Source organism: Lynx rufus, unplaced genomic scaffold, assembly GCF_022079265.1.
Source record: "Lynx rufus isolate CCGP_SWC_20201006 ecotype Redwood Valley unplaced genomic scaffold, mLynRuf1.p SCAF_10, whole genome shotgun sequence".
Classification (NCBI taxonomy): domain Eukaryota; kingdom Metazoa; phylum Chordata; class Mammalia; order Carnivora; family Felidae; genus Lynx; species Lynx rufus.
The window spans coordinates 70,114,227-70,127,586 of NW_025814824.1; the positions used below are offsets into that span (position 1 = coordinate 70,114,227).

Genomic DNA, 13,360 nt, shown 5'->3' on the forward strand with positions numbered 1-13,360 from the left:
TTTTCCCCAGTTTTGAAGATCACAGAATGGACAAAAGGAAACACATGTTACATCTAGTAATACATTCACTGCTACCGGGAGGGCACAAAGGGACATACACAGCTAGAGAGTTCTTTTCAATCCTTTCATTTGGAAGACTAAAATGTACTTTTGCATTGACAAAGACGGCTTAGCTAGTAACTTATTCTGGAATAAAACCCTAACCATGTAGATGAATTACTAAGAGCTGACATTTTACTTTCACCCAATTGCCAAGATATTCCAAACAGATACTAACTTTTTACAAAATACTAAGTGGGCTAAAGGAAAGTGACATATAAACAGCAAGGGTTCCGTAATCCAAAAATACAGTAAGAACACTTTAAAGTATTACACTTTTTAAAAATTACCCATGCATAAATAACACTGAAGAAATGCAGTTACTGCACCCGTAAAACCAGAGAGCTGGACCAGACTGTCAAAAACTCCTGCTTTCCCATTCTCTGAGTCTACTTTTACAACTCATTATAAAATGAATATAATAGGCGTAAAGTCATGCTTGTGAAGAGCATATTAATCAGTTCTCATTGGCAGGGGTGCCTGATTTCAAATGAGAGCATAGTCTGTTTTTTAATATCTACCGAAAACTCTTATCCAAATTTTAAACTCTAACATTTGGCCAGCCTTAAGATGAAAAATCATTCACTTAAAACTGAATCTATTTTAAAACGCTCCCAAGTTCTAATGAAAACATAATACCTCAAAACACTGGCAAAGGAGTTTTACTCTCTGATAAAAGAAATAAGTGAGTAGGCTAAGTTCTGCTTACTTACTTTTCATCTGCTTTTTTATGGGTTTGGAATGGTCCAGCCAGTGCTGAAAGAAAGAAAAAGTTTCTTTAGGAATAGTTCATCAGCAAGACCATATAGAGCCCACATTTATCCTCCTCTATAAACCTTAGTAATTCTCCCCATAAAACCAGGCATTGGACCAGATCAGGGTTCTGAGGTTGAGAGATAACTGTGCTCTGGTCAATGAGGACATTCCAACTTCCTCTCATTTTCATCAGAAAAACACTTGGGTCCTATCTACCACCCCCAGGAAATCGCAAAACCATTTCTCTCATACGCAGGTTTCTCTATAATGTCTCTGTTGTTGATACTACAGTTCTGACGAGCCTCAGCAGCTTGACTTCCATGGAAAACAGCATTTAGGACCATTATGCTTCTGGCCTCTGCCCTTGGAGGGCAGGGATGGTGCACTTCAATCACTTCCGTTTCCCATGCCAGGCTCCAAGCATGGAACCCAGCAGTCCCATATTAGATTCTTAAGAAATAAATACATGCTTGATGTAATTTTTTTTAAGTATGTGCCACGCCTAGCTCAGAGCCCAACACAGGGCTTGAACTCATGTCCTGGAGATCAAGATTTGAGCTGAGAACAAGGGTCAGACTCATAACCAACTAACTACCCAGGGGCCCCTCGATATAATTTTTTTTTATTCTTTTAATGTTTTTTTAATTTTTGAGAGAGAGAGAGGAAGAGAGAGACAGAGAGAGAGAGAGAGAAAACGTGAGTGGGGGAGGGGCAGATAGGGAGACAAGGATCTGAAGCAGTCTCCAGGCTCTGAGCTGTCAGCACAGAACCTAACACGGGGCTTGAACCAACAAACTGTGAGATCATGACCTGAACCGAGGTCGGACGCATAACAGACTAAGCCACCTAGGCATCCCTAATGTTTATTTATTTTTGAGGGTGGGGGGAGGGGCAAAGAGAGAGAGGAGCTCAGAGGATCCAAAGCAGGTTCTGTGCTGACAGCAGCGAGCCCAATGCGGGGCTTGAACCCATGAACTAGGAGATCATGACCTGGGCCGAAGTCGGATGCTTAACCGCCTGAGCCACCTAGGTATTCCTCAACATAATTTTTTTAAAAGAAGGCAAAGAGGAATTCTTCCCACCACTTCACGTCAACCCAATACACACTGAAACCTCACCATTATGGTAACATTTGGAATGACACAGCCAGAGTGGGTTTCTCATTAGCTGCTCAGAATCAGGGGTCCTTCTGCTGACTGCCAATATACTTTCAGAAGCAACTTCAACTCTGCACATTCTAATAATGAGAAAGGGTGGGGCTAAATTAGTACAGTGCACTCTACCCCTCACCAAAGAGCCCATTATGTCTGTGTAGGAGGAGGGGAATAAGGAAACACAAAAGCAAATAACAGGTAAATTATAACACAATAAGCTGTGAGCAGTGCAGTGGGAGAACGTGGGCTTTTGTCATTTCCACCCTCCGGCTAAGCAACCACCTAAGAAAGGAAGATCAGCACAGCAGGATGCAGATCTCAAAGGCACTCGTACAAGGTGCTTTATCTCACTGTTTACAGCTTTGAATTGGAAATGACCTAAATGTCCATCAACAAAGAAGGATTAAAAAAATGGCTCATCCACATGATGAAATACTATTCAGCCTTTAAAACTGATGGAGGCCTATTTACTGATGTGGCAAGAGACCCACAGCTCAACATTTGAAGAAAAAGAAGCCAAACAAACCAGGATCCTGTTTATATAAAATTATTATTTTCTATTATGGTATGTCCAGAAGGATTTATAGACATTATTTTTTGGATGTGGGGCTGTAAATGCCGTTTACTTTTTTCACTTTTCTACATAATTTTTTACTTTTAATGACAATATTATTTTCTTGGGGGTGGGTCATGTGGTCACTTCATTAATTCATTGCTTGCCCATCAGGCAGTTTGGGATGATCGGTTTGCCCTAGCAGAATTCCATATCACTGCTGCCCTCAATCAAGCAGAAAACCTCGGACCTCAGCCCCTGGGAGGATTACAGATACAGACGTGATAAAAGTATATTTACTTTCCTGCCAGTAAGTATCACACTAATGGCTATGACTAAACTCTTTCTTCCCCTCACTATTACCCTGCAAAGAAAGTTCTCTGCAACCAGCCTTCTAATCTCATTAGCCTCAGAGGCTCACAGCTTAAAGGGGCTTGTCCCACTTCTTTCCCTCATGCCCCCTTGTATCTGGAATAGAACATGTCAAGCCCACTGTTTCCCTCCCTCTGCTGTCAAACTATGATCTTGATCTGAGTCCGACTGTGTTGTTTCCTTGGCGGTGGTTTTCAACCCTGGTTGCGCACTGCGGTCACGGTCACGACGCAGGTCCCACCCAAGAGCCATTAAAGAGAATCTCACAGCATTAGTGTTTGTTAAAGGCTCCCAGCGTGCCCATGAAATATGCAGTGCCGAAGTTTTCCCCTTACCCAGCAATATGTCCCTACTGATCTCGGGGATCGTGACACACCCATGACCCCTTCTGAAAATCACCGTCAGGGCTTTGTAAAATCTCAAGCAATTTACTGGCCAAGGTTTACTGGCCAGTGGTCTATGGTTGGTGTTAACCGACAGTTCATGGCTAGTGTTCCTGCTGGACAGCAGACTGCTTTTCCCTCTGGCCATGCTGCTGAAGGAGCTCCCTTATCCATGCAGGCTGGCCCCCATCCTTCCTGCACAGCCACGGGGCCCTGCCAGGATGGACGCTTGTGAAAAGTCTGGGGCTCACGAATCTGGGAAAGTAATCAGAAACAGTTTCCTTTTAAAAGCTCCTTGCCCCTACAAGGTTCAGATCAGGTTGCTTGCCTGCATCGGAGGTGATAAGAAACCCAGCCAGAATCCTAAAACAAGACATGATAAAACCTATCTGGTATCCAGGCAGTTCAAAATGACCTGACTTTCTTTCCTAGCTGCAGGAGGGGACCAGATTCTGATTACTCCTATTTTATCCCACAAGACTACCTCGTGATGAATAACCCGGGCACTATGGCCCCAAATGGCATTTAGTAAATCATATCCTACACTTGGCTTGGAGGCCTAAATTCAACATCAGCGAGACCTGTCTTAGATGTTCACCTGCATCCTGACCAAATATAGCCACACCGCCTGTCGCAAAGGCCAAGGCAAATGGCTCCAGACCTCTTAACATACCATTGAACCAGTCACTGGAGACAGGCAGGTGCATTTCTAAGTTCAGAGGGCATGATATTTAACTCAAACATTCTAACAGGTGTTAGAAAGGTGGTTTCTGATCTGAATTTCTCATCCAAGTCCATCTGGCAAAACCCTTTCCATAAATCAAGATGGGAGATGATTTGGCAAAGCCCATCTGTTCTGACAGTATATCAGTTCTGGAACTCTGACATGTAAAAGGCTGGTTGTAGCACTGAGTTGTCTAAAATCTATACAGAAGCACTTGAACCACAATGGCCACGAGAAGCTCAGGGGTTGAAAAGGGCCTAAAACCTGCCTCAATGACCCCTGAGCCCTCACCATCGAGTCTGAGTGGTCAGAACTCATAGCTGGCATCCTAGTACCTGTAGATTTCTCAGCTTACAAAGAGTGTCTAGTTTGCATTTAAATTAGAGCTGGAAGGAATTTGAAGAGATAATCATATCCAAAGGATGAGAAGAGAAAGAAGGGAAAGGACACTTTTGGAGCTTACTGTGTGTGCTATGATTTATAATAAGAAATATATATTTGGTCTTAGTTTCTGGCACAGAGCTCCTAAAACCCTTGGAATTTTCTAAGCCATAAGAGCAAGAAAGGTGTTCTGACATTCATAACAAACTCCTTCCTACCATACCAGAGTTTATGTCAATGAGGTGACTTATTTTTTAAGTTTTTTAACATTATTTATTTTTGAGAGAGAGAGAGAGTGAGTGGGGGAGAGGCAGAGCAAGAGGGAGACACAGAATCTAATGCAGGCTCCAGGCTCTGAGCTGTCAGCACAGAGCCCGACATGGGACTCGAACTCACGAACTCAGATCATGACCTGTGCAGAAGCCGGATGCTCAACCCACTGAGCCATCCAGGCACCCCAATGAAGTGACTTTTGAAGAGCACCTAAGGATGGGGGCTGGTTGTCAGGGGAACCACCCACATGATTGGAGGGTTGAGACTTACAGTCTCACCGTGCTGACCTCTGGGGAGGGGGCAGGGGCCTGGAGGTTGAATCAATCACCAATGGCCAATATTTAATCAATCGTGCCCTTGTAATAAAGCCTCCATGAAAACTCAACTTGGAGAGCTTCCAGGCTGGTACACACAGAGAGACCTGGAGAGGGACAGATGCCCAGGGAAGGCGCGGAAGCTTTGCACAGCCCACCTCACCCTATACTTGCTCTATTCATCTCTTCTGTCTGGCTGTTCCTGAGTTACCTCTTTTATAACAGACTGGTGATCTAGTCAGTAAAATGCTTCTGAGTTCTGCCATCTGTCCTAGAAAATTAACTGAACCAAGAGGGGTCATGGGGACCTCCCATCGACACTGCAAAAGCATGGGTTACAATCTGGACATGTGATTGGCATCTGAATTGTGGGGTGGGAAACAGTGTTGGACGACTGAGCCCTCAGCCTGTGGGATCTGAGGCTATCTACAGGTAGAGAGCGTCAGAATTAATTGCTCGGTGGTGTTGGAAGAAACACACGTTGGACTGTGTCATGTCCATCACTCGCTCAGGCCTCAGAGCCGATGAAGGTGACTGTGCACAGGGCAAGGCATCCGGGATCACGGTGTAGGTGAGGCAGAGGCAGGATCAGAAATCAGGCTGTGGCAGCAGCCATGGTTCTGGGTCCACACCACACACCAGCTTGAAGTGCCTCCTCCACCTAAGGAGGGATCTCCCCTTCTCATCCAGGATGGAGCCCTATAACCTCACTTACACCAGCTACTTGAGGTTTCCTTGGGAATTAATCTAAATCAACTGCAGAGACCCCTTTATCAATAGCTTTCCATTCAGCATCAATATGCATGTGGGCAGGAAAACCCTCCCCCTGTCAGCTTTCAGAGACAGGCTGCGGGGAGACCTGTGGCATTTCTTGAGCTGTTCCACACTTTCTTGTACTAAAACAGGAGGAGGCAGAAGATCAGAGCTTGAGTGCCAGCTCTGCCAGTCACCTGGTGTGTGGCCATAAGCAAGACCCCTGAGACTGTTTCCTCATCTGTGCACTGAGCTGTCCCCTTGACACACTGAAGAATCCACTGAGTGGCTGTGGAACCATTGAAATGGAAGGGTTTCCTGTCTCTTATAGTAACATACCCCACTATTAGTGTTTCCTGAGAGTACTTCCCTTCAGGTACATCTGAAACGGTAGGAAAGCTCAGTGGCGTCCCCACAGGAGGCACATGTGACGCCAGAGTGAAGCCGCAACAGCCCCATTAGCACCCAATGATCCTCTCGGCAGCCACCATATCCGTGTCAACCTCACCTCACAGCCCTGGGCCTCTTATTACCCATCCACACGATTCTAGGCTGCAAAGACCAGAGGAAAAACATCTCACAAGTCTGGAGACAAAGGCCAAAAATCGCCTTTTTGGTATTCCTTGCTGCAAAGCTTACCACCATAAAATGCTCCCTTTTCATGTTGGGAGGGGCTCTGGAAGGGACTTGAACTGGCCGCATCCCCCAGAACACCACCCCTATGGCCACACACCTGCCCCCAGGGTCGGGAGGGAGGCTCCTGATTGGTGGGGCTGGTATGACCCCTGCCCCAGATCCCTGCCATACCTCTCCCCTCTGACTCCTCATTGGGCTCCTCACTGATACTGAGGCACTCCCTCTCCAGGCTCCCAGAGTGAGGACAGACCCCAATGTATTCCATGGGACCAACAAGATGGTCCGTCTCCCTCAGGAGAATGCAGCAGGCAGGGACAGTGTCCTGCCTACTTCTGCACCACAGGGACTACCGCTGAATAAGCTCCAAGGCAAAGTCAGCTGAATAGCTACTGACTAAATGGGTTCCTCCGGCGGGCGCATGCACGTGGATGTGTGTGTGGATGAGATGCTACCTCGTGTAAAGGAACCAGCGTAGCCTGGTGGAAAGTGCTGGCCTGTGGAATGAGACCAGGTTCTGAATCCTGGCTCTGTCCCTCACTTTAACCTTTACAAGGTTTCTAATGAACCTCAGCTTCATCATCTGTAAAATGGGTCTGCTTTATGGCTAGTTTCACAGATGATGAATGTTAAATAAGAGTTATGTAAAGTTTTTAGGTGGATGCCTGAGCAGGAACTCAGTAAACAGCAGCAATCTGACCAGTCTGGTCCGTAAGAAAGCTGGGTGGGTGTAAGCCAGAGCCTCCTCTCTCAGAAGAAAGCTTTCATATGTAAAAATAGAACCCCTGCCCCTGCTTTGAGCTGTGCAAAAGTGAGATCTACAGAACAAGCTCCTGGGTGGCCTTCCTGCCTTGATATGGAAAAGGGAAACAGGAGGCCCCAGCCCCAACTGCTAAAAATAGACGAGCCGATAGACTCTGACCTTGCTTCAGGGCTGGGCAGCGCACTATGGTAACCAGGCTTGGCTCTTCGCAGGGAGCTGGGGACATAAGCTGGGTCTGCAGAGAGCTGTGCCAGGAGCCCCACCATTGCCAGCCTTCTGATTTGCATGCAGGGGCAGGGTGGGGATGTCATTTCTTGCAGGAGACGCACACGGCAATAAGCCAATGGCCAAGGGGACTGTTTGCATCCCAGCCTCCATCTTGTACACCTGCCACCAACTGCTTCATCCCAGGCACCCAGAAAACTGACTCAGGGAACATTCCCAAAGGGATCACCTAAACTGCTAAATTTTCTCCCACAGGCAAGGCAGCCTTGCAGGTTCCCGCTAGCCTAAGTGCATCACCTCTGGGAGCTGTGATGACTTCTGGTCTCCCCTCAGCATGCTCAGGTAGGAAGAGGAGACCCACACTGGGGTTAGATTACAAGACTCCTTCTCCTCCATTAACTCGCTGAGCCTCTCAATCTCCCAGATGTCACCACCTCCACTCTACAGTTAGGAAAACAGGCTTGCAAGTACAGTGCATTGAATACAGCACTTACCCCTCAAGTTGTAAAACCTGACTTTGAGTCTGAGGGGTACCACTCACTGAGTGCATTCATTTCACCATCCACAAGACAGAAACGTTTGAAAAATAATTTCTAAGGTCACTTCTGGGGCTGAACACTGATGTTAAAAAAAATTTTTTTTTTTAATGTTTATTTGGTTTTGAGCAAACAGAGACAGAGCATGAGCGGGGGATGGGAGGAGAGAGAGAGGGAGACACAGAATCCAAAGCAGGCTCCAGGCTCTGAGCTGCCACCACAGAGCCTGACATGGGGCACGAACTCACGAATGGTGAGATCATGACCTGAGCCAAAGCCAGACGCTCAACCAACTGAGCCACCCAAGCGCCCCTGAAGACTGAGGTTTTAGGTTGCATGCCTTGTCAACAAAAGTCCCCAAGAAGCAGCAGTCTTAAGTCTCAGGATCTAATCAGAAAGGTCTATTTATAAGCACAGATAAAGAACCCACAGCCAGATGAGCAAACTGCCACAGAAGGCAAAGAAGCTCAAAGGTTTCCAGAGAGGAGGAGAAATGCTGCAAGTTCAGGACATGCTGCATGAAGGAAGGGCTGCCATCTGAGACAGTCCTGAAGGACAGCCAGAAGTTTAAATGGGGTGAGGAAGGGCACGCCGGGAGGGGAACCCATAAGCAAAAGCATGCACAGAAGTGCAGGCATCTCCAGAGCCCGGTCTGTGAGGAGCCCAGCCTAGAAACTGGACTAATGGGAAGGCTCCTGGGAGCAGCTGCTGCACAGCCTCGGATCCCCCAGGTCAGGTAGACGAGGACCCTGCACCTGCTTTGTGGGGGAAGAACAGCACGTCACGTTCAGGGCTAGGAGCTGGAAAGATGGCAGGGCCTGTAGAGGCTGAGCATCCAGGTGTCTGGCCTTGGAAGGGCGCCTGGACCCCGCTGAGGCTGTGCCAGGACACCGGCAGACGGGAACGCCTGGCAGCCCGGCGAGCAGGGGTACATAACCAGGTCCTTCCTAATGGAGTCACATCCTTGGCTTTCTGGGAATCCAAGTGGCTGGAGAGGGGTCACCTGGGGATGAAGACATGGCAGCAGAGAAACAGGCACGTGGCTCTAATGGCAGAAATGATGGTATCTTTTCCCTTCTGACAGGAGAAGAGTGTGGGGCAGACGTGCCTGCCTTCCCTTTAGAACATTAGAACTGAAAGAGCTCTTGGAAACAGGCCCAAGAACCCCATTTTACAGATGAGAAAACATTTTACAGATAAGGACAAGGGAGAAAAGGGGGCTTACTGAAAGCCCCCAAATAAGTCAGGGGCAGAGCCAGGAACAAGGTCCAGGTCAGACTCATAATCCAGGGCTGTAGACATTTTGAAGCCAAAAATACCATATGTGTTAAGGCACACAGAAGGCAGAATGGAGAAGCGTTTCTGGGAAGAGAAGGGCTGATGAGTGTCAGATGATGGGGACAACTGGAGGATACTGGAAACAGACAAACTAAATCTGGCACTCAGGAAGCAACCGGAAATGGAACAGTGATGCAGGTATAGGGAGGGGGTAAATGCTAGAGAAACAGAATGTTTTCGTCAAACCAAACAGTGAAAAAAGGATGGACAGAGAGAAAGAAAAACTCTGAGGTTCAGGGGAAGAAAATTCAAGGCGTTTTAGCTAAATGACCTCAGTCTTCTCAGCAGGAGGTGAGGCCAAATGCAGGCCCCAAGTCTCTGTGGGGAGACTGGACTAGAGGGCTGTGGTCAAGATTCACAAGGGGAACTGAGTCCATGGCTCCAAGAGAAGCTCAGGGGCTTGGACTTTGCTGCATCTGTGATCTGTGACCCGAGCCCGTGACAATGCCCGCCAGCCTGGGAGACGCAGCAGAGGAAACAGATGGACCTGCGTGTTGAGGGGAGACCAGGGGACAGTCATGGGGGAGAGAGCATCAAAGGGCAAGTGAGGACACAGGCGAGATGGCTGAGGCTTCACCAGGCCCCGAGAGGGGAGAACGAGGCAGGAGGGGATCCTTAAGGGACAAGGCCAGACGCAGAGGGACCAGAAAGATGGAATTAAGGGAAGTGATCATGGAATGGGAGCAACAGAATTCCAGCTCTTGGAGTGATCAAGTGGTGACAGGACCCAAGTGAATGTGCGTGAGGTCTACCCAAGTGAATTTGCAATGCAAGGAAACAGCGTCCGGGACATTTACAAAGGAAGGCAACTTGAATTGCCAGGTTGCCCAAGGAAAGAGAAAAGCTGAGATACCAGGGTGAGGTCAGAAGGCAGGGCACTGGGTGGCTCAACCTCAAAGACAGCAGAACTGGACAGAGAGGATAAAGAGAAAAGCTGGTCCACCCCTTGTCCAGGGTCCTGGCGGGTGGAGCCTCTGGCTGGGAAACAGAGAAGGAATTGGGTCTACTAACTCCAGGCGGCAGCTGGAGTGTTCATGGCAACAGTCAAGGAGGTGAGGGGATGGGCTGTCGGTAATCAGGCAGCACTGAAGGGCGGAGGGGCATCTGCCCAGGAAGACACCGCAGCCGGGATATAACTGCATCATCTTAGACTCGGCAGCCTCATACACACATTCTCAGGTGCACCCAATCCCTAGGCACTGATTCTGAGCATCTTAGCCTCAATTGTCACATATGGCCCTCAAGGAGTATCTTAACAGGTGTCTTTAGGTAGAAAAGGTTAGCCATGTACACTCAAACATCTCCTGTCAGGGAACTCACCCTTTCATATGCTGTCTAAAACAGCACCGTCTCTTATTCGGTCTATCCGCTTACTCTATTTTCTTTTTCTTAACACTCATTACCATCTGTCATCTATGTGTTCATACTTTATCTACAGTGCTTAAAACAGGGCCCAGAGGGCACCTGGGTGGCGCAGTCGGTTGAGCGTCCGACTTCAGCCAGGTCACGATCTCGCGGTCCGTGAGTTCGAGCCCCGCGTCAGGCTCTGGGCTGATGGCTCAGAGCCTGGAGCCTGTTTCCGATTCTGTGTCTCCCTCTCTCTCTGCCCCTCCCCCGTTCATGCTCTGTCTCTCTCTGTCCCAAAAATAAATAAAAAACGTTGAAAAAAAAATTAAAAAAAAAAAAACAGGGTCCAGTGCATAACTGATGCCTGATGAATATATATGTTTTTTACTCAATTATAATTAATATCCAGTGTTATAATAGTTTTGGGAACACAATGATTCAACAATTCTGTACTTTTTTTTAATGTTTCTTTGAGAGTGAGACAGCAAGAGCTGAGAAGGGAAAGAGAGAGGGAGAGAGGGAGAGAGAGAATCCCAAGCAGACTCCACACTGTCAGCGCAGAGCCCGATGCAGGGTTCGAACTCACAAACTGTGAGGTCATGGCCTGAGCCGAGATCAAGAGTTGGACACTTAATCAACTGAGCCACCCAGGTGCCCCAACAACTCTATACATTTCTCAGTGCTCATCGAGGTACCTGTGCTCTCAATCCCCTTCATTTCACCCACCCCCCCCACCTCAATAAATATTTTTAGATTACCGAATAATTTATCTTTGAAACCCAAAGCCAGATTTTGTTGGGGAAGGAGACTGAAGTCATTCCTGCTTTTGAAAAGAGTGGTTCTGAGCTACATCAGATTCACTCCCTCTAGCACCCCCACTGTGGACAGGTCTGTCTCAGGCAAAGCAAGGGAAGTCTTTGCTGACCTAATACAACCTCCTGGAGCCTGCAAGATGGTTGTCTAGCAGTGCCAAGATCTGCTCCGACCGGCCCCCTGCACCCACTAAGCCTGGCTGGGATTCAGTGTGTTCACAGCACCCGCTCCCTCCACCCAGCAAGAGTCCACAAGAAGATGCTGCTGCAGTCTCTCTGCCAGTTAAAAATGAAAGCATCATTAAAAGAATTTCTAGAATGGTATTTCTTCTGCTTTCTACCTACTTGAGAAATGTGCCCATATTGCATCCCTATGCTTGGAAATGTTTCCAGAATGCATTCCCCTGCACAACAGGGACGGTTCTTTCTCTTCCTCTCCCGGTTATTGGCCCCCTTAAGGGGGGGCTGGAGGGGGGGGCATATGGATGAATTTCACACGGGTGCCATCACCACCACCCCAACAATCGTGACTGCAACAACACTGCAGCCTAACTCCTATTTTTCTCTACCAACCTCTAGCAACTGTGAATCTGCAATTAGCATGAAAACCAGCGTGTCCCAAAACGAATCAAAGAAATACATACCGCAACCTGGGAAGAGTCGAGGAACTGGAGGCCAAAGTAATCTGTTTCCACGAGGTCCAAGTGGTACACGATCTGATCAAACAAATCCTGGCCTTTGGCATGTTTCTGGAAGGCAATTGGGTAGATGAAGATTTAGGATGTGACAGCTGGATAAGAACAAAATGTTTTAGAGAGAAAAAAACCAAAATCACTTTTCTCTCTATGCTGCATACATGTATATGTCACAGTACATAAATTTTTAAAAATTTAATTATTTTCATTGCAATGGAAACCCATTACTAAATCTCATTACTCATAATGGAAACAAAACAAAATACCAACTAACAACTTTGTAGGATGAATAGGGAACCAAAGCCTTATTATGAAAACTGGTAAGTGAAGGGAAAAAAGTCAAGCATTGATCTGGCCTTTAGCTACAGCCCTCGGTAACCAAAGAGTAGATGATAGGATATACAAACATTAACTCAAAATATCAGATCAAAGACCTAAATGCAAGAGCTAAAACTATAAAACTCTCAAAACAGAGCACAAATCTTCATGACCCTGGATTAGGCAATGATCTCATAGATATGACACCACAAGCACAAGCAATAAAAATAAATAATATAATAAAATAAAATAAACCAGAGGTGCCTAGCTGGCTCAGTCAGTAGACCATGTGAATCATGATCTCGGGGTTGTGTGTTTGAGCCCCATGTTGGGCATGGAATCTACTTAAATTAAAAAACAAAACAAAGGAAACAAACAAACACAAAAAACCCACAATAAACCAGGCAGGCATCATCAGCAGAACGTAAAACTTTTGGGGCACCCAGGTGGCTCAGTCAGTTGAGCGTCCAACTTCAGCTCAGATTATGATCTCACAGTTTATGAGTTCGAGCCCCACACTGGGCTCGTTTCTGTCAGCACAGAACAGGATTCAGAGCCTCTGTCCTCCCCCCTCCTCCACTTGCACTCTCTCTATCAAAAATAAACATTTTTTTTTTAATGTAAAACTTTTGTGCTTCAAAGGACCAAGACATCAATAAAGCACAAAGACAACCCAAAGTGGGAGAAAATTTTTACAAATCACATACCTGGTAAGAGACTTCCATCTAGAATATATAAAAAACTATTACATCTCAATAATAAAAAAATATATTCAATTAAAAATGAACACGGGATATATACACAGTTCTCCAAAGACATACAAAAATACCCGACAAGCACATGAAAAGATGCTCAATATCATTAGCCATTAGGGAAATGTAAATCAAAAGCACAATCCAGCACCATTTCATACCCACTAGGATGGCTGTAA

The 13,360-nt window shown here is 46.8% G+C and overlaps 1 protein-coding gene across 3 annotated transcripts in view; it reads right to left on the minus strand.

Moving 5' to 3' along the window:
• EPB41L4B (erythrocyte membrane protein band 4.1 like 4B) overlaps nt 1-13,360 on the minus strand; it is a 128,675-nt gene that overhangs the window by 77,497 nt on the left and 37,818 nt on the right. For all 3 annotated transcript variants that reach the window (XM_047099477.1, XM_047099483.1, XM_047099492.1), the window contains exons 2-3: nt 12,061-12,165; nt 813-855 (exon numbers count right to left, since the gene is read on the minus strand). In XM_047099477.1, the coding sequence (XP_046955433.1) occupies nt 813-855; nt 12,061-12,165 (148 nt within the window). The remainder of the gene's footprint in view (nt 1-812; nt 856-12,060; nt 12,166-13,360) is intronic.